Source organism: Cryptomeria japonica, chromosome 9 (assembly GCF_030272615.1).
Source record: "Cryptomeria japonica chromosome 9, Sugi_1.0, whole genome shotgun sequence".
NCBI classification, from domain to species: Eukaryota; Viridiplantae; Streptophyta; class Pinopsida; order Cupressales; family Cupressaceae; genus Cryptomeria; species Cryptomeria japonica.
The window spans coordinates 645,233,008-645,255,747 of record NC_081413.1 but is presented as its reverse complement, the minus strand read 5'-3'; the positions used below and the strand labels follow the sequence as shown (position 1 = coordinate 645,255,747).

Here is a 22,740-nt window from a genome sequence, read left to right as displayed (position 1 = left end):
TTTGGCGCCTTCCTCAGGATTTGGGCAGAAATTCAACATGGAGGAGGATTTCATCATTTTGTCTATTGTCCATGAGCATACTACTTTAGCGCCCTCCTTTGTTCCTAGGCGGCATTTTGACTTGGACAAGGAATTCATGATTTTCAAAGTTTTCCATGAGTCATCCATTTTAGCGCCCTCCCTCATGTCTAGGCGCTATTTCTCTTTGTGGAAGGAATTCCATTACTTGTTTGTCTTCCCTGAGCATTCCATTTTGGCGCCCCTCCTTGGTGCTAGGGCGCATTTTGCTCTTGGTCATGGAATTCATACTTTTTCCATCTCTCCATGCATACCCTACTTTGGCGCCATGCAAATGTCTTGGGCGGATTTTGCTCTTGGTCATGGAATTCATACTTTTTCCTTCCCTCCTTGAGCACTCCACTTTGGCGCCCTTGGTGAAGTATGGGCGCTAAAACCACCTAGGCAAGGATTTTCACATTCTCCACGTTCTCCACGGACTCCTTTGCTTGGCGCCCTTGGCCAAACTTGGGCACTGAATTGACTTGGGGAAGGATTTTCATGATTTTTCCTCATTCTCTCATCAGGATATATATGAAATATAACATTTAAGTATAAGTGGCATCTTCAATATGTCTTTTTCCTTTCTTATACTTTAAGTTATATTTCATATAAATTGTCAGGATGTTTGAGAGTGGTTTCAGGTCCCTAGAAATCATAATGCAAATTCTGGATTTTGGAAGATTTTTCAAGTTTTCAAACTTAGTCAAATTTCAAGCATTTTCGGATCAGGATGACATTGGTGGATTGATGCGAATTTCCAGACTTGGATGATTTTGCATGCTTTCCTCTTCTAGAATAGGAGTTCCAAACTTAACCATTTTTTTTTATCCAACTTGTTTGCCTTCTAATTCTTCCGAATTTAGAAATGGTCTTCAGGAACGTTCAGTCTTCAATGTCTTCAGAGATATTCAGCTTTCAGTGTTTTCCTGTGAAGATCCTAGCAAAAATTGATTTTCCCAAATAGTAAGTGTTTCAAAATGTCAAGGTTTGGGCAAAATAGGTCAGAAAAGCACTTACTAAAAATAAAAACTTGCTAAAAATAGAAATTACTAAAAACAGTAAGTTTGATTTTTGGCAAAATGACGACATTCCGAGACTCAGTAAAATCCCTAAAAAATAGTAACTTTCTAAAAAAAGAAAGTTGCTATGTTTTGGCTCAAATTTTACTGGGAGGTTCCTTTAAGGGTCTCGATTCTAGTTGTATGCTTAGTTTTCCAAAACCCTAACAGAAACCCCTAAAATATAGGACCAAAGGCAGAAACACAAAAAAAGCCAAAACAGGCCCTAGACTTCACCAAACTCGCTCAAACAAAAAGCAGACTTGATCAATATAACCCCCAAACACTTGCAAAGCGGAGAGACTGACGAGACTGCTGCGAAAAAGACCCAAAAAAACAAAGCCAAAAGACCGGAAGGGGTTAAAAAGTAGGGGTCTCCATTTGCAATGGGGCGATGTGTGAAAATGTCACAACAAATCACACTGATGATTTCCTCTTGCACCCTCCTGATTAAGTCTTTCAAAGCTAAAGACTCCATGCTGAATCTTTCAAAGATAATCTTTCCAGAGCAAACAACGCAAAACCACCACGAGAAGTCGTAGATTTCGTTCTCCTAGATTACTTTCCCATCAATCAATGTTTGCTTCGAAATCTTCATCAAAACTCCGAGTCGCAGAATGGTGAGATCTTGATACATGTGAACATCCTCCCATAGACCTTCTGCTACTTCCAGTCTATTCAGAAGGGCAACAAATCTAGAATGAAGACTAGCCAAGTCTTCAACGAATATTCCAGCTACAGTAAAGATGTCTTTCACCCATTCCCTGGAACACCGGGCCATTTCTCCGATTGTCTCTGTGTCATCAACGACTTCCTTAAGGAGAGAAGGAGGAGGAATAAAGGATGGATCTGCCTCCCTAAGCGGCCACTTGAGACCTCTAATATATTCGCACAAGGCCATGTTTTCTTCTTTCAACCTTTTTACATTTTGCCTTTGTTTTCTGCATCTTTTCTCTCATAGCCAAGGAAGATCCTTCAAAATCTTCAATCACCTGCCCTGTGGAAGCACGCCCTAGATCAACTTGTCTAATTACATAGTCATCTGGCGTGATTTCATTCCTGCTCTTATTTGTTGTAGGCTCAGCTATATGTAAAGTTCGGGATCCAGACTCATCTCTCACAACCTTGGAGAACTTCTGAGGTGCCTTCTTATCTGTTGGTTTATCCATCCTCTTCAGGAGTTCTTCCAACTCTCATGTTGGATCAATTTCTTCTTCTGGTTCCTTCCTCAATCTATCCTTCAGCCAATCAAGAGCGAAAATTGGTTGATTTTGAATCTCCATTTGTTCATGCTCCTGTGAAACCTCTTCCATTTTGCCAAGGATAGCTTCTACGAAACTATCCTGGTGTAGCTCTTCGAGATGAGAGAAGAGTTCCTGTCTTTACATTCTTGGCTGATTTGACCTGTGTGAGGCGCTAATGCTGAGAACATCTTGTGTTGGAGTACTGTAAGGAACATTGCCTTGAGGTAGATTTACTGGATCTTCTTGCATAAACATTTCTACTTCCTACACACTAGAAGAGCTAATCGTTGATTGCATCCTTTCCACGCTTGCTCTTTTCTGTGGTGGTTCCTCCTACTGGACTTCCTGTTGGGCTTCCTGTTGAGCTTCCTGCTAGACTGGTGATGTAATGTGCCAAGAGGTAAAATGCCAATTCTTCTGTTGCCTTCTCAACTGCCGATAGGTTCAGGCACACTTTCATAGTCCCCAAGGATGACTGGGAATTTAATAGACAGATTCTTTTTCTTCTGAATTTGGTCATAAGCTATCAACTGCCTCATAAGTTCTAGCAATATCAGTTTGTCAGATGGATATCGTGGCAATTTATATGGTTGGAAAGTGAATCCTTGTGTCCTAATATATGTGAAGTTTGAAAATTGCAGGAACGTGGCTCCAAATTTCTGAACCAATGCCCTAGCATGTGGTGACTCTTGTGTGAAGCTCATTCTACATAAATCTAGTCAGGTACATGGTGAAAGTGTCATTCGCCAGCTTGAAAGAATTAGTATTGTAGAGGTGCAGTTGAGGATAATTCTCATGAACTTTCAGCTGTGTCGGTCCGTAGCTCATAACTCCTTGTCCTGGCAAACCATCGAAGCCACCCATCCTTACAAGCATATAAATTACATAGGAGCTCATATAGAAGGATTGGGACTTCTTTTCTTTCAAATCCTTCAGTCGTTCATGCACGTAGTGGCTGATTAACCTGGCCCAATCCACCAACCCATTGGCGTCCATGATTTTGCCAATGCAGAAAAACATCCATGGCTCGAAATTAATGGTATGTGAACATCCCATTATCCTACTTAGCATCATTATCAAATCCAAATACTCTTGTTTGAACTCGAAGATGGTGAGCGTCTTAGGCATTTTTGAGATGTGTGGGCTAGGTTTCAACAACCAATTCTTGTTGATTATATCTACACATCTGCCAAGACTCGCCTCATACAATGTCTTAGCTCCATTCATGGTCTTGTAGGTCATGGAATGATTAGAGGGAATTCCGAAGGCTTCCTCAATTGATTCCGGAGTCAAGGTGGCGAGCTACTTGACACTTGATGTTGAAATTGTTCTCCTCTCCGGATTGTAATGCTTCACACACTCCAAGATCAATTTTGGACATTGGATAGCAGGGGGAAAACCAACTACCGCAACAATTCCCCTTCTAACAATTCTGGCAGCGGTTGGAGATGGATTGTGCCCTGTTGTCCCAAACATCCTGATTTTGAAGGCAGCCATGTTGAACGTTCCTAAATTTGTATCATTGATTTCCTTCCACCTGGACACCATCTTGGATTCCGGAAGGAATCCCTTCATCTCATCCTTTATCTGTGCCTGACTAGTGATGGTTGTCGCTTTGCTTGATTCTACCATTCTAGGAATAAATCAGCACTTCCAATGAACAAAGCTTCTTGAAAAAGATGATAAAATTCTCTAAGTCTAACTTTCTTTGTTTTCTCTCCAACTCTTCTTTCTTGAAATTCGCACATTAGAAATGAATTGTACTTTCATGCTTATATAGAATTTCTCCAACGTGTTGCTAAAATGAGAAGAATCAAATTTGGCAATTGTATTAATTGCGCATCATACTTTCCTCTCCAAGGCAACATGCAAATGGGTCCTACCATCATAGTTGAGTTCAAAAATGGAATTTACTCTTAATGCCTTAAGTTATGTATCATGATTCAAAATATTCCTCGCCAACTCATCAACCTTCCATTTTTGAATTTTGGAGGCAAATTTGGAGGATTCTCTTGAGATTCACCTTATCCATCCACTTGGCTCGACTCTCCTTGCTTTGGACGAAATTTTCTACGCTTTTCCACCATCCCCTATTTTTTAGGAACTTTCCTAAAATTTAGGACCGGAGTCCAAGAGAGGGAGAATCTCTCACGAGTCCAAATCTGTAAAAAAATTCAAATTCTGATGAGATTTGGTGTCTAGAAATGGAATTTTTTAAATTTTTACAGAGGGGAATTTTTGCTTTTTCATTCCATTCCTGACCCTCAATTTCCCCTTTGCCTTGGAAGATTTTGAATTCCTTGACTTAGGTTCTAATTTCACTTTGTGATGGAATTCTTCATTTCATCCATTTTCCATGCCCATTTGATTTTGGAGCCTTAATTCTTCCTTGAGTGGAATTTTTCACTAAGCAAGGATTTTCACTTTTCTCACATTTTCCATGCCATGGCCATTTTGGCGCCCTTCCTCATCACCTGGGCGCATTTTCTTCTTCAAGGAAGAATTTTGAGTTTTCAATGTTTTCCCAGACATTGTGATTTTGGCACCCTCCTAGCTTCTTGGGCGTGGAATGCATTAAGTGGTGGAATTTCTTCATTTCATTCACTTTCCATGGCATTGTAGTTTTGGCAACTTAGCCGCACTTTGGGCGCTAATTTGCTTTGATGTTGGATTTTCAAGTTTTGGAATCCTTCCTTGACCTTGAGGTTTTAGCGCTCAACTCAAGACCTAGGCGCATTTTGCACTTGGTCAAGGAATTTTACTATTTCTCTCATTTTCCTTCATCTACTTTGTTTGGCGCCTTACTCCATCATTAGGCTTTAAAGACATCTAGGCAAGGAATTGTTGACTTCCACCATTTTCCAAGGCAACCTAGCTTTGGTGCCCTTGCTAGGATTGGGGTGGAATTTTCCCTTGGTCATGGAATTTCACAGTTTGGAGTTTTCCAAAACAACTCCATTTTGGCGCCTTACTACATACCAAGGCGCCATTTCTATGTTGGCAAGGAATTTATCTCTTTTCATATTTTCCATGCCCTCTTCTATTTGGTGCCCTTGTCAATCCTTAGGCACTATTTTGCTCTAGGGGGAAATTTGATGTGTTGTTCATTTTCCAAGATGAAGTGATTTTAGCGCCCTTCCTCATGCATGGGCACATTTTTGCATGTGTGAAGGAATTTCAAGCTTTAAGGATTTTCCATGATGCCCCCAGTTTAGCGCCCTACTTGGCAGTTGGGTGTGGATTCCACTAGATGAAAGAATTTCATCCTTCGTTCATTTCCAAACTTAGAAAAAAATTTGATGCTTCCAGATTCAGGATGCCATTTCAGGAATAGAGGTGGATTTTCCAGACATAGAATTTTGATCAACGTTTCTACTTCTGGAATAGAAGCTCACGCTTAACCAAATTTTGATCACTTTGCTTGCTTTTTCAATTCCCCAGAATTAGAAATGATCGTGAATGCTCAATTTTCATCGTCTGCCTGCGAGGACCTGTCACAAATGAAATTTCCAAGAATAGAAAGTGCCTCAAATGTCAGAGTTAGAGCCAAAACAAGACGCAATGTAACTTACTATAAATAGAAACTTACTAAAATAGAAATTACTAAAAATAGTAAGTTTGATTTTTGGCAAAATGAAGACATTCTGGGAGGCAATGAAATCCCTAAAAAAATAGAAAGTTGCTCAGAATTCGCTCAAATTTCACGTGTCGGATCCTTAGAGGGTCCTGAATCCATTGCAACTTTTAGTTTTTAAAACCCTAAAAGGAAACCCCTAAAATATAGGATTAAAGGCAGAAACCCTAAACTGACAAAACGAGCCCTTGACAGCCAAAATTGCTCAAACCAAAAGAAGAGTTGATCAAATCGACCGCACTCACTTACAAACTTAGAGAGACTGGCGAGACTGTCGCAAAAGACCCCAAAACGAAGACCAAAAGACGGAGAGGGCCTTAAAAGTAGGGGGTCCTGTTGATGTGTTTTTTATGCACAAAACATTTCAGAATAAAGTACCAAGGTAATTTACCCTCTCTTGAACAAAATCACCTCAGATGCTAAGAATGAGATCAACTAAATTGATTCCAAGGTTTCTACATGTCAGGTCTTGACGAGTGGGTAAGTTCAATGGTTGATGTGAATTGTTGTGTTTCACTTGGGGGCTTACACAAATGTTTGGATTATCATGAATGATGCGGAATAGGTGTGCTAACAACTTAAGATTTATCAATAAGGCTCTGGATTTACTTCTTACTAAAAAAGGGGGAAAACGAATAGGGTTCAGGAAATCAATTCTAAACCTAAGAATGTAGGAAATGATGAATGGATCTAGTGGAATCAAACAAGGCAAGGTCTCACAATCACGTATTGACACAAGCTTAGTGCAATCATCTAAGGTATACTTAAAGATTTTCAGACTATTACCATCAAACATAGACACCATCCAAGTTGATGCTTGTCAATGGACGTGTAATAGTTGAAGTTATGCTTACTTAAATTCCAGTTGACCACACAAGGCGCACTTACCAGCGGCAAGAGGCTAGTGGTATGGATTAAGGATTCCACACAAATGAATTCAACAAATCTTCCACTCAATCTAACATACATGAAAATAAATTCTAATCTAAATTCTAATCTAACTGGGAGGAATTGAGAACCATGAATACAAATACAACATTTGAAGAGCAAAATCACCAACAATTGAACAATGATTAGGATTCAAATAGCTGTAGCATATACCAACAATTCTACAAAAAATCTCTCTTACAAATGAGAGACAAAGGGGCATATATAGAGTCTCTTACAAAAATGGATGGCCCAGATTGATCTAAGATCAATGGTCGAGATCATGCCAACAAAACCCTAGAATTGCCCTAATTAGGGTTACATCAAAAATGGCGCCACCAACATATGGCCCAATGAAAAGATACCTAGTCATCATATAGGGAATCTTCTAGAAGATTCCTTCCTGCATCTCTCTCTCTCCTAGCATACTCCAAGAATCTAGCCAAAATACTGAATCTAACTCCTCCATGGAAATGCTAGGCAAGGTATCCTGCTGTAAATCAATCACGTCCAGTGAATCCGAGCAAGCATTCAAAGTGTTATCCCATTCAGGCATAAGCTTCTGCGAATTATGAACATGAATCAACAAAGAGACCAAGTCATCAATCTGATTCTTCTGCAAAGAGTCCAACTGGCAAAAATACATAAATTTCATCTTGTCTCTTAATTCGGCTAAGTGTAAACCACTAGCATCACTAACATCAACACCTAATAATTCCTCAATCGAAGCAAGGATCTTCATCTAAATGTCCTGAATTAATCCTTCCATCTCCATACAAGTCAATTGGGCGTTCTCATAAGCTGATTTCTTCAAGGCTAATGCACAATACCAGCCATGGAAATCATATATGTCTCCACTGTGCACAATGTTCTTGCTGACCAAGGTGGAATTGGGAACCTTCTTCAATGCCAGGAGGCGTGGAATAGTCTTCTCTTGGATAGGCCGGAATTCTTCCCAAACTCCATCCAAATACTGAATTTTGAATACAAGTGATGTTGTCTTATCATATGCATGGACAAACTGAGTAAGGAAATCATCTGCCTGCTTTCTTGTACTTTCAATCCACTTTTCCACCTCCGAGTGTGTACCTCTCGCTACCTCGCAGTGTGAATGTATTCCCTGGTCAACTGCAATAGGGGAAATAAGGGTGGGATTCTCACACCTTGTCCCTGTAATATACTCTTTGAGTCTAATATTTTCTTCTCTGTTCCTTTCATTCTCTGCAACCGTCCTCTCTAACCTTGCATTGATTGCTTGGAGGTTGTCACCAATCTCCTGAAATTCCTACTCTGTGGATGTATGACCAAGGGCGACTGAAGTGATCTGGAAATCCATAGGAGTAGCAATGTCCGCTGTCACGCCTGCAATAGGAACAGCAATTTGCGCTATCTGCATTCCTATCTCATCTCTAGCTATGTGCAATAAAATCTCTGCTCTCTTGGGCTCCTTCTCCTTAGCACTCCTAGCTAGGTAGTCATCAATATCATGAATAGGCTGTACCTCTATCATCTGTTTACTTTTCTCCATACTCCTCTTCAACCATTCAGGAATAGCGGCCATCTCCATACCATCATCAAGACATATTTCGTGATCAAGTCCTTTCAATGCCGAGATAACTTCATTATTATTATCAGGATTATTCCTGGTCCAATCATATACATCATTTCCCAAACTAACTTCCAAAAGGACAGAAGGGGATCCTGGCTGGTCATCATTCTCCTCAGGCGGTGCAAATGTCGCTGTGGCATGAAATTCTTGAGTATTCTCTAGTAGTATCACTGTGTTGGAACACTGTTGAGTCTCCTTATTTTGTTCTGTTACTTCAATCACTTCGATTGATGAGACACTGGGAGGGGGTGAAGGAATGATAGGCAGAATGATAGTCTTTTGTTTCTTCTTCACCGCCTCAATCTTCTTCCCTCTGGCCTTGACTTCTCCTAGCGTGTTCTTCCTTCTCTTAGGAGCTTGACTCTCCTCGTCTGCATGAATCCTGACATCACTGACAGTCCTCTGATCATCCTCGGAAGTAAACTCTTCCGGCTTCATCCTTTCATAAGTGAAGGGAACACCCATGTCAACTAACTTATTCATCTGTATATCCACCCATAGGCAAGAGAAATTCAAGACCTCTCATCAACGCATTCAGGTCAATCTCTTCTAACTCTGACCAATTAGGCAATAGGATTGCCTTCTTCATTTCACTCTCATACTGTGGATGTGTATGATCTCTATCATCTAATACCTGATTAGGAATGAGGAAAAGTCCACACTTCCTCATGAAATCCACTGACATTCTGGACCACATTCTTCTCTTTACTGCTTGCTCGTCCATCAGATTAGCCCAATAATCTTCTATGTCAATCTTATGAGTGAACTTCTCTCCTCTAATCCTTCCGACCTTCTTGTCTGGATCGAATCTTTCTCTTTTCTTGTATGTTACAAATCTATAGAATGCAAGTTCCTCACTCGCAGTGTTGGTGGCTATGGCGTATTGGCAAACCTTTGACGTCTTCCCGACTGAAATAGGGAATGTCATTCCTGTCCTGTGCTTCTCTCTCTGGATAACATCGAACTCTAGAAGTTGTCTCACCACTTCCAACAATATCATTCTGTTAGTCGGATACCTAGGAAGTCTGTAGGGTTCAAATTGAAACCCATGAATCCTGAGGTATGTGAAAGTGGGAAACTGTATATACCACGATCCATATTTCTCTATTAACTCTATTGCCTCCTTGGACAATCTTCTGTGGATTCTGCCCTACAGCATCCGCGTGATGTACATGGTGAATGCATCATTCACTCTCTTGTAGTCTTCAATTTTGTGCATACTCAGCTGGGGGTAGCATTCATAACTCTTGTACTGTCCTTGCCCATTCCTGACTTCACCTTTGCATATTAATCCTCTGTATGAAACAAATCGTGCAAGCAGGTACACTAGGTAAGAAGTCATGGCGAATGACTTGGACCGCTCTACATTCCTCAACTGGAAATCCAGATTGTCACTTATAATCTTGGACCAATTCACTAGTGTTCGTCTAAGACAATCCTGGATGAGGTAGAACATCTATCCATGAAATATTGCTCCCTGCGGCATCCCCATCACTCTATTGAGTAGGAATATCAAATCACTATATTCCTCCTTAAAATCTATGCACATAAGTGTCTTGGGAGCCTTTGAATGATGAGACCTAGGCTCAATCATCCACTCTTTGTTAATTAAATTCTTGCATACACCCATCTTCTTCGTGTATTTGTTTGCATAATCCTCCTCGGTCACATCCTTCATGTCTATTCCACATGGAATTCCGAACACCTCTGCAATGGCATCCTCAGCAAGGTAGGTGATGACTACGCCCTTAGGACTCTTAATCATTCTCGTGAGCGGATCGTAATGTCGTGCACATTTCAAGATCAACTCACTGCATTGTATGGATTGTGGAAACCCAGCGGCATGGAAAATGCCACTCTTCATAATATTCGCATATGCTGGGGAAGGAAGCTGATCTCTGGATCCAAACATCCGACGCCGCATTTGGTCGAAGTCCAGGAAATGCATGTTTGTATCAGCAATCTCCTTCCATCTGGATGAAATCTTAAACTCTGGATAAAATCCAGTCTCCAGCGTCTTCAACAGCTCTTTCCTTTCCTTATATCCTGACTTTGACATCGCATCTGTACAAAACTCGAAGTTAGACTAAGGAAAATATTCGTAATAAAATTCTTGACTTTCTAAAGATTTAGTTAATTTAGAGCATGGAGTCAGGAAAATAATCCATACACTTGGGGTAAATTTTAACAATTACGTTCAAAGTGTGACAACACTAAGGCATGGAAGCCTTCCATAAAATTCATTTATACCTCCTAATGCTTAGAAAATATGCAAGCAAAAAAATGCAAAGGAGTATATCGGATAAGTGATGACTAAGGAAAGGTGTGAAAGGTTGTGTTTTCACACAATGAATGTCTGAAGACACCTTCCGCAATCAACAATGGAGGTCAAAATTCTAAAGACAACCTGAAAAATCAAACTTTTAAAACATGTTATAATCTTCAAAATGTGCATAAAATCAATAAAAATCAGTTTTATTGATGAAAACAATCATTTTCTGGAATGTAAGTATGACTGGTAAAATTTAGTTTTTTGAGGACAAGTCTGAAAATCAGATACTTCAGACATACTAGCACCTTGCAAAGTGATTTAAATCCCTGAAAATGATGAAAAATTGCCAACGAAACAGCCCCAAGCAAATACGACAAAATTGGTTAGGTGGCTGGAAATGAAAATTTCTGAGGACAACCGCATAACAATGGAGTTTCAGACCTACAACAGCAATAAAATGGTCTAAAAAATGCACAGAAAACTCCATAAAACACCTCCGAATGCTAAATGTTTAAGTTGGAATTAGCTGGGCAATAAAAACTTAAGTCTAAAACTTAATGGCAGCCATTAATGGAGGTCAAAATCTGAAGCAAACCTCAGATCTGAAGCGAATCATCAGGCTGGAAATGATGGCAGCCACCAAACATGCATGAAAATCATCAAAATATGGCACCAAAACACCTCCCAAGCAAAATCGAAATTTTTCCCAAGTCTAGCGCTAAAATGGAAATCTGAAAATTGATGCCAATGGCAGCCTTGATCTGCAACAGCAAGGATGACAGCAATCTGAAAAAAATCGCCCAAGTTGGGATTGGATACCCCAAACACAAAAAATTGCCTTAGCAAAAAATCGAAATTTTCAGAATTCTGAAAAATGTTGTTAATGGCAGCAATCTGTAGCAATGAAGGTCTGAACAGCAAGCAAAAATGGTGGAGGAAAAATCGCCCAAGTTTCCAAACATGAATTTGCCAACTTTCACCAAAAAATGCTAAATTTGGCAAAAAATCGCCAAACTTAGCAAAATCGAAAATCTGAAACTGGTCTTTAATGGCAGCCAAGAGGAATAGATCAACAAGCTGGAAAAAATGGAGGAAAATAAATCCTCAATCCCACACTTCACAAAAACGCCTTGCTAAAAAAATTCGCCCAAATAGGAGAAAAATCGCTTTCATGGAGACACCTGGCAGAAATAATAATAAAATAATGCTGAAGTTCCTCTCATATACTTGCTTTCATCTTTCACTTTCACCACACAAGCAATGTGGGATAAAACACTTGTATAAATACTTGCTTGGTGAAACCCTAACTTGCTTCTAGAAGGTTCAAACATTTAATAATTATTGCAAGTTATTAAATTTTGCTTTTAAATTTTAAATAATCATTAATAATTATTTAAAAGCAATTAAAATGGAGCTTACTTATTAAAATATTGCAAATTAAATCCAAAATAAGCCTCCAAGGGAAAATCGATATCAGTTGGGATTGAAAAATCCCTTCAAAATCACTTAAGTGTCACAATTTGCCCCATAAGGGAAATTCGACCCATGCTTGGATAAAAATCCATGCTCAATTTCATCAAGATGCACATAAAAACCCTCCCAGGGGAAATTCAATGTGAGTTTGGACAGAAATCCAGACAAAAATGCACTCAATTTGCAAAAAAATCACCCCCAGGGGAAATTCGATGTGTCTAGACAGAAATCCACACTCAAAACTCACTTAGCTTGAAAAATATCTCCCCTGCGGAAATACGACCTCAGTCTGGATGAAAATCCAAACAAAAAACTCTTCATAATGTTCCCAGTGGAAAATCGATCCCTGTCTGGATAAAAATCTGGACAAAAATCCTTACAAAAATGCTCAAGGGAAAATCGATATCAGTCTGGATAAAAATCCAGGCAAAAATCCTCACTTAGTCGTCACAAAAATCCTGGTGGAAAATCGACCCAGACATGGAATTATCCTCGCACTCCAAGGGAAATTCGATGGCAATCTGGATAAATCCTAACACTTAGCCAAATTTTAGCACTTCCAGGGGAAATTCGACCCAGGTGTGGATAAACAGTGGGGGAAATTAGTAGCCAGTATAGATTTCAGGGGAAACCCATGTGTAGTATGGATTTTGAGTGGGGGAATGGGTTGGGTATTCTGAAATGTGAGGGGAAAAACACCTCTAGCATGGATTTTGACCCTTAAACCCTTGGAATATGAATTTCCCTTAGGATTTTATCATTTTAACCACTCAAAATCACTCAGCGACTTTAAATTTAACTGGACTTATACTAATTTTCCAAAAATATAAGCAAAACGCTAGGAAAATATTGGAATAAAGTGCGAAACCAACTTAAATATTACCTTAGGAGCGAGAAAACAACTCCAAAAGGTTTGCGAATACCTTGGCACTTTAAAATCACTTGATGCGCGTGTTTAAAAACACGTTAACGTTCAAAAGGTTTACCCTTAGCAAAACTCAAGATCATTAAAATATCAACTTTTGCAACTTGATCCTATAACTTCAAAAACCCTTGACGGCACTAGGCATGATCAAAACTTCGAGACTCAGGCACGGAAAATGCAAAATTGCCCACTAAGCAGCCAAAACTCTAACCTAACAACGCAAAAAGCTGGCAAAGAGGGGGTCCCTGTTAGCAATGGGGCGATGTGTGAAAAGGTCACAATAGGTCCCCATTTGGAATGGTGTGATGTGTGATTAAGTCACAATAGGATCCTACTTTGAAATTACATGAGCAACATATTAAACCCATTGTGATGTGGAGGTGCAACACAATGAACACCTCGCTTCATATGGAAATCTTTGCTCTAAATCCCAAATGCTATGCACCAAAAGCTACAAGGTTGCCTCCATTTAATGATGAAGTGAAAGAAGGGCTAATGAAGGCCTTTCAAAAGATGTATTCAAACGAGTAGTCTTCAATACTTTGCACACAATGGCTTGCCTTTACAAATCTTCATGGTCCAACATTGAGTAAACCAAAGGCTAAGACAGATAGACTTACATCAGCTCAAACCAAAGAAACGGGACTTGGACTCGGCTCGGACTCGGCAAGGCCGACCCGGACTCGGACTCGAGACTCGGAGTCAAACTCGACTGGACTCGGGAAAGTGAAAAACTCAAGAAATTTAGAGATTTTTAAAGATTTAATATTTGTTTCATGCACCCTTTATTGATTACACCTAAAAGACACAATAACATCATCAAACTCGACTCATTTGATTACATACACAAGTATACATCCATCACATAAGCATAAACGCAAATTGTAGGTGAAGGAAATAACAAACATAGATTTATAAATATTGTCAAATGTATACAATATTACAAAACTCGTGAAATAAAAAATCCTTGTTATCATACCATCATCATCAAATGTTCCATACAAATACCAAAGGTAAATACAACTACAAGCCTATGGCTCAGAGGAGCCTGCACCCTCCGGTCCCGGCCCCCTGCGAAGGCATCTAAGGTAGGTCCTGGATGATTCAACAGCCATAGCCGCTCCCCGTGACACCATGCCATGCTCACCAACATCAGGAACATTTGTGTCACTATCTACCTCTGAATCTCCTGTCTCTGCTCATGCTCTCCACTCCTCTACCATGGCTACAATCTTAGCCTCTATATCTACCTGATCGATCCAATCAGTGTCAGACTTGGAGGTTAAATTTTCCCTACTTCTATCAACTCAATTTCCCCCGATATTTTTCAATGAAGGTTTGGGGGCAGCGTCCCGCGAGGCCAAAAAGACTTATTATTTAGTAAAGGCATCAAGTGTTATTTTTCTATTGGCTGACATGTTGTAACCCTAATTTTTCTCATTCTCAGGCGAAGGTTGTAGTGAACAAAGACAAGATTATTCATTTTAAAAAAACTTTAAAAAATGCATTTTTTGGGCCTTGCTGCTGGCCAAGTCCCAGGCTCAGGACTCGCCGAGTTTGGCGAGTTTATGCCAAACTCGCCGAGTTTGGCGAGTTTATGCCAAACTCGCCAACTCGGCGAATCTAGCGAGTTCGCGTCCGAGTCTGAGCTTGCCAAACTCAGGGGGCATGAATCGTACTCGGACTCACCGAGTTTGGCGATTTTCCGATCTTTGGCTCAAACTAACCCTATTGGATGGAGGACATAGCATGAGAATGATACAACACAATTAAAGATACTTATCATTCACCTCCCTCCATAGATTGCTAGTCCTTCTGCTACAAAGAAGAATTGGTCCACATAAGGCTTTATCCACTCCATCAAGAAGAAAACTTACCTCTAGACAAGCGAAGAAGCTGCTAGATGTGCATAGTGCTCTTCGACTTCAAGATCGTCAAAGTCATCAGACTCTAGAGTATCAACAAACTCCACCTTTATGATGGGATGTTGATCTCGAAAACGTTGCCCAAGTTGACAAGGAGGCACCAAATGGATTGGTTGGTATTCCGTTAGATGAGGTTGTGGACATAGCATGAGAAGGATACACCACAGTTAAAGATACCTATCATTCACCTCCTTTTGCTAGTCCCTCTACTATAGAGTGGAATTGGTCCACATATGGCTTTATCCACTCCATCAAGAAGAAAACTTACCTCTAGACAAGCAAAGAAGCTACTAGATGTGCATAGTGCTCTTCGACTTCAAGATCATCAAAGTCATCAGACTCTAGAGTATCAACACACTCCACCTTTATGATGGGATGTTGATCTCGAAGACGTTGCCCAAGTTAATAAGGAGGCACCAAATGGATTTGTTGGTATTCCATTGGATGAGGCAAACCATACAGTGGTAGTGACTTGGAGGAGGACTCCGATTTTGACGCAATGTTGAGTGAAGCAGATTAGGGGCAGTAGTACATGTTCTTTTTTGGTATCTTCATATCATAATTGAAAGTGAAACTTGTAACCTTTGGGCATTTTGTTGTAACTTGTATGCTAATTTTTAATATTGCATGCATATCGACAATGAGTTCTGAAAGCAATTTGAATTAAGGTTTTGAGTTTTACTAATTTGTTTGACTTTGACTCTCATGTGAACTCTCAATTTAACACAAATGTTATATATTAAGGTTCTATAATGTATATATGCATGCTTTATCAATGTTATCATATGAATATTCAAAATTTCCCTATATATTTAAAATTTTCTCTATTTTTTTTATAGCTGTCTATAATGTCCCTTATTGGGACCTTCCTTATTTTTGCCCTAGAATAACAATTTCCACTTAAATCTATGAAGGAAATTCATTTATAAGCATAACTTTAGTAAAATGTTGTCAAAAGTTATACATCATTTAAGATAATCTTGGTTTAGGTTCTACAAAAATAATAATTATTATTATGAAATAAGGACATATGATAACATCTAGAGCATTAACATAAATATCAAGATTTCATGATAACATATAAACATCATTCATATTTAATTCAGAATACATTAATACCATTAATAATTATTCCCAAGACATATTCATATAGTAACCTTATCAGGAATTTGTTAGAAATCCTTGTACTGCGAGAGCATGGCTAGATCCCTAGCCATCCATCTTGGGGTGGCATATTTGAGAAGGCCCACAAGCCCAGTAACACTCAGTTGCCTCCCAACCCATGAGAATCCATCTCATATTTAATTCAAAATACATTAATAGCATTAATAATTATTCCAAGGCATATTCGTATAGTAACCTTATGAGGAATTTGTTAGAAATCCTTGTATTGCAAGAGCATGGGTGGATCCCTAGCCATCCATCTTGGGGTGGCATACTTGAGAAGACCCGCAAGCCCAATAACACTTATTCGCCTCCCAGCCCATGAGAATCCATCTCATATTTAATTCAAAATACATTCATAGCATTAATAATTATTCCAAGGCATATTCATATAGTAACCTTATCAGGAATTTGTTAGAAATCCTTGCATTGCGAGAGCATGGGGTGGATACCTAGCCATCCATCTTGGGGTGGCATACTTGAGAAGACACGCAAGCCCAGTAACACTCAATCGCCTCCCAGCCCATGAGAATCCATCTCGAGGTGGCGTACATGAAAAGTCCCTGAAGCCCAAGGGCACTCATTTGCCTCTCGGCCCACGAACATGGTAGGATCTCAAGTCCACTCCATCCCTCAGTCCACCTTAGAGGTGAACAATCCTCCTTGATCAAGCCCAAGAGCACGCATTCGCTTCCCAGCACATGAGCATGGCAGGATCTTCAATCCATCTATCTCAGGGAGGCATGCTTCATAAGAAGCGTGAAGATTGTCTTCCTCACCAAGCCCAAGAGCACTCATACACCTCCCAGCCCACGAGCATTGCATCTTGGGTTGGTGCACTTGATGAAGGAAAGGTTGGTTCTTCACCTCATGTTTACTTGAAAGGCAGTTATCCTTCCTATTTGCAAGCCATTTCTAATAAATTCAAACACGATAGGCTATATGAATTCACTATTAATTATTCTTAAAAGGAAATACAATTAAGTTACTTACCATGAGCAATTACTTAATTTTTGCAAGGTATATATATATATATATATTCTTAAACTTATCTCACAATATTTTATTGCTGATGATAATATTTATTTCCTCGTTATATCTTCTAGTGGAGGGAGTCACACCTCTTCACCCAACCGATGCCTTGCAAAAGTTACACCTCCTCAATATCAAGTGCTGACTTTTGTTTTAATTTAAATTGATGCCGGTCACCGCCAAGTAACCATTCCTTAATGAAACTCAGTCCACCCCCCCTTAAATAAATCTCAGTTGGCCCATTTAAAGAATTGCTATTTAGTCTCTTCTGATCGGCCCTTTGAATTAGCTGTTGTCATTTTAATTTTAATATTGGTCGGCCTTACAATAAACTGCTATTAATGTTACTGCCTCCCCTAGGTTTCTTTTATCAAGACTACGATCTCAAGCAGGTGCATGACACTGTCACCTTCGACGTCCCCAATAACGACCTGAAAAATTGGGGACTTTGAAACACGTCCCCCCGTCCCCTACCCAGAAACTCAGGGTAACATAGTAGCAAGTATCTTATCCCATCATGTCCAAATATTTATAAAGGTTTTGTTATTCTTGTGGAAAAACACATTTCAGGTTTTGCAAATCTTAGTTTATCCATGAACTAGCCCTTTGAACTCAATTGTCTCAATGCATTTATCATTGCCAACTACAACAGAAAAACAATAATTTTGCATTCAGGAGAAGCAATGAGTTAATTTAGATTTTTTTGTCTACAAACTGTTTTCCTTATGCTCATTTAAGTAATGGGCTACACATCCCAAAATATGATTTTTGTTATAATAAAGGTTCATGCAATCTAGAACTCCAGAACTCAAAATTTTGAGAAACCATGATAGATTTCTATGGAAAAACAGAAATAATGTTTAAAAAAAAGGCAAGAAGAACCATACACATTGATTCACACAAACCAAACAAAATGAATCTATATTTTTGTTCTCAAGTTTTTATGAATATTCTAACAAACAACACAGCCAACCACTTTGTAGTGGTGATTTCCCTTGGAGAGTGTAAAGAGAAGTTTCAGCATGCATGGCTCACAAGAAATATAGACATTAAAAGGAATATCAAAGGCTTACTCCCAATTAGTCATTTGCGTAAAGCGCTGTAGACCAGCTCCATAAACACACCATGTTTTGTTCTCATCATCATAAGTAATTTCAAAGTCCTCAAGAGGAGCACTTCTTTTTTTCGCAATCATTTCTGCAATGTTATTGATGATACCTCCATCATCTGCCATAGAAGACATTAAAATCAATCAGCAAGAAACTGACATAAAGAAAAATAGTTGATGTACAGCAGACCAAATGATTGAGAAGTAAAAAAACATTTGCAGGAATAAGATCAAAATCTAAGCCACATAATTCATGCATCCCTAACATGCTTAAACATTAAAAATATCACTTGTGTGAAAATACATAAGATATAATAACAAAATGTTGTGAATCAAAAGACACATATACATACTACTGTACTTGGAATTGGTAATTTAAATTTAATCCATGCTCACAAAACAGTCACCAAAATTTAATATTTATTTATCTATGAATAAAAATTGCTATATATAGACGGGGGAGTGCCCCAGCTAATCCACCTTTGTAAGCCAAAAGATGCCTAACCGAGCTACCAGCTAGAAATCAATTAGAACCCTCCCCCCAAGCAGGAGATCCTTCCCTCTATCCGGCAGTAACAAAAAGTCAGTGGACTCCAACCGACCAATTCCGGTAGCAAATAGAGCATTGTTCTCAAACCCTCCTCGGCTGGCAATGAGGAGGGAGGGCCCCTAAAATTCTATGGGCCATTGGAACTTCTATCCCATGCACTCATTAATCAATACTGATTTTCAGGCCACACAGAACAAAATATACAGGAATGCCTTATGATAAAAACAAATTGTAAGAAAGACTATCCAATGACACTCAGCTCACACATGTTTTTATTCATTTCTCAATTTCAAGAGCACGATTTTAACAAGAGCTCGAAGGAATAAACTGTTTATAACATCTGTACTGAGGGAAGAAGCATATTTCATAAATGCACAAAAAGAAGGATAAGGCATATGTACAAATTTCACTACAAAAAGACCTTGAATATGAATTCATTCTATTTTAGTAAAGGAAATAGGAAAGAAAATTTATTCTGAAGATCAGTACCCCTATGTAGGAAACATGCAGAATTTTTTAAGTGATGATTTTCCAATTCTTTCATTTGGTTCATCTCATTCTGTCAAATGATAGTTTAATCTCAGCATTGCAACTTATTGAACATTGATAACCCTCTATGAGAAAGAAAAAGGGACAAAAAGTATAGCAATGTTCACAAAAGACCAAAATAGCTCAAGGGGGGAGTCATATAACAATCAATTAGAAAGAAGTACTAGGGAAAAAAGATTCTATACTGAAAAGTAACTAAATACTTTGGGACTGGCATATAACAATCAATTAGAAAGGAGTACTAGGGAAAAAAGATTCTATACTGAAAAGTAACTAAATACTTTGGGGTGGAGCAAGTCCTGCCACCCCATAAGATATGTTTATTGGTCTCGGCACATTTGATGAGTATGCACCTTAAGCCAGCCAAGAGGAAACCTCAAGCCATGTGACCCCTAATGCTGGAGATGGTCAGATTGAATCATTAAGCCATCTCCAACCGATTAAAAAAATTCAACAGGGAAAAGCCAACAAGGGTTGAGCAACTCTAGAGAAATCCAAGCAACCTTAATGTATGGCAAGTAAATACTCTATCTAGTAATATTGATGACCTCCTCTAAAGCAAGAAGGTGAAAAAAAAGCTTAAGAAAGACACCTATGATCTAAGGAATACCCATGTGGAGGATGCCAATCAATAGAGATGGTAAGAGAGTGAAGAAGCAAAACTAATCTCCAAATACCAACAATGGCAACAACTAAATACTTTGGGACTGGCATATAACAATCAATTAGAAAGGAGTACTAGGGAAAAAAGATTCTATACTGAAAAGTAACTAAATGCTTTGGGGTGGAGCAAGTCCTGCCACCCCATAAGATATGTTTATTGGTCTCGGCACATTTGATGAGTATGCACCTTAAGCCAGCCAAGAGGAAACCTCAAGCCATGTGACCCCTAATGCTGGAGATAGTCAGATTGAATCATTAAGCCATCTCCAACTGATTAAAAAAATTCAACAGGGAAAAGCCAACAAGGGTTGAGCAACTCTAGAGAAATCCAAGAAACCTTAATGTATGGCAAGTAAATACTCTATCTAGTAATATTGATGACCTCCTCTAAAGCAAGAAGGTGAAAAAGCAAAGACACCTATGATCTAAGGAATACCCATGTGGAGGATGCCAATCAATAGAGATGGTAAGAGAGTGAAGAAGCAAAACTAATCTCCAAATACCAACAATGGCAACAACTAATGCGGCCCAACGACACAATACCCTCTGAAAAACAAAGTGCCAAGTAGATGTATCTCTCATGATATTAAGCCGAATCAAGAATCCAAGTTAACAATTTTTATTCAGTATACAAACTCTGCTTGGTAAATGCACTGAAACACTGCCTATTTGCCATGAATCATATGTTGATGCAAGAAAGTTTGGACCATCTTGATACAAGCCCAATAGGACAACTCAAATTAGGGCCCAAAACAGAGGGTTGATAACTATGTTAAAGTGGTTCGTTTTTTAAGAAATGCCCTGAATATATATTTGAAAACACTAGCACTACAAGACCAAAAGTGGACCATATCATTTACAAAGACACAAGTAGGGAACGATTACAAGGCGGTCCAGTGAAAGTACCTGCCAAACAACTATAAGACATGGCTGTTTCCACAGGTTCTCTGTTGGGGAGATAATGAACACTAAATAAAGTGCATTAAAATTTATTAAAGATGAAGATAGACTCCAAAAATAAATATGACGGTTTTGCGAATAATATAAAAGAGCTCACAATCAAGATTTAAATTCTTTGCAGTTTGTTCTACTTAAGTATGTTTCACAAATAATGAAGAGATTAATCTAAAATAGTAAAATATGAAGAGATAAGAATTGACAAGGTCATGCACAAGAAAAGAAGCTAACCCTGAGTGTTGTTGCCAATTGATGCAGCCTGTTTTTTTAGCAGTTCGTATGCTGCATAAACCACCTCCATAGTACCACTTGTCGTTGCTGCACTCATGCACAATGGATGAATCCCCCGCTGTTGCATATTTTTCTCAAATTTTTTCCAATGCTCAGCTGATTCTGGAATATCCATCTTGTTATAGGCAACTACGCATGGCTTATATGCAAGCTCTGGACTAAAAAGATCAAGTTCCAGACGGACAGCATCAAACTCATATTCAGGTTGTTGGCTTGTGCCATCAACAACATGTACCTGCCCAGAGTAGCAGAGACAGTTTATGTTACCCTTGTTATGCCTAATTCACTCCTCTAGAATGTTACAGCACTGTCTATATTTTGATATGTTTGTTCTGTATAGCTTATACAATCAAAATAACAATATCCACAAAGTTGCAGTTGCAGCAACCACTACAGGAGTCCTACTAGGAAGACTTAAAATCTAATTTCTTCATGAAAATGTATCAAATCCATTTGACCAATATTATTTAGTCATTTATGCAATACAGGAATGAAAGGTATCAATCAGCATCTAGTCATAGAGGCTATGGTTAGCAGAATCCAGACTAATTTAATAATTATTGGAGCAGAAAACCTGAGTAAAGTTGATGCAGTATGAGGAACTGTGTTATAATTCTTCTTTATCACTCATTTCAACAAATTAAAAGCCATATGCTGCATCACCATAATAATTGTCCAAATTAATTTGAACAAATAGAATGCAATACAAATTGCAAGCAGAAGAGAGGAATCTGTAGAGGAAATGTGATAGCCTGAAATGTCCCCTTACGTTAAAACTTAGGAAATAGGGACAATAACTTACAAAGATCAATTGCAATAGACTTCTTTCCACCAAAATCTCTAATAATACTTAAAATAATGATAAACAATGCTAATCAGTGTAAGAATGATAGATTTGATACACCGTTCATATTACTTATAATATGATGATATCAGTACCAATATCATTGATGTCTCAGATTCAACACTTAGATGTATGCGAGAGGATCTTGACCTATGTATCTGTACTTAGTGCAATGTAATTAATGTTAAGATTGTCTCTGCTGTATCGAATATGTTCACTGATAATCGTGCAAGAATGATCTCCCTTCTGTAATCCCCCTTCTACAGTTCTTACTCTTCTTTTATATCTTTAAGTTACTCAAGAAGGGTTGTGATTCAATGAAAGGAGGCATTCCTTCCCAATGTACACGTCTTTATTAATATTACACTCTATGCTTTATTGCTGTCTTTTCATAATTAAGCACTGCTTTGTTATATACTCAATTGTTGCTGCCTTGTATACTATTTGTTTCTTTC

The 22,740-nt window shown here is 38.7% G+C and overlaps 1 protein-coding gene across 1 annotated transcript in view; it reads right to left on the bottom strand.

Annotated features, from left to right (window-relative positions):
- LOC131066727 (GTP-binding protein OBGC, chloroplastic) overlaps positions 1 to 22,740 on the bottom strand; it is a 93,706-nt gene that overhangs the window by 38,167 nt on the left and 32,799 nt on the right. Inside the window, exons 3-4 of the mRNA XM_058001558.2 lie at positions 21,382 to 21,676; positions 18,397 to 18,550 (exon numbers count right to left, since the gene is read on the bottom strand). Coding sequence (XP_057857541.2) covers positions 18,397 to 18,550; positions 21,382 to 21,676 — 449 coding nt within the window. The remainder of the gene's footprint in view (positions 1 to 18,396; positions 18,551 to 21,381; positions 21,677 to 22,740) is intronic.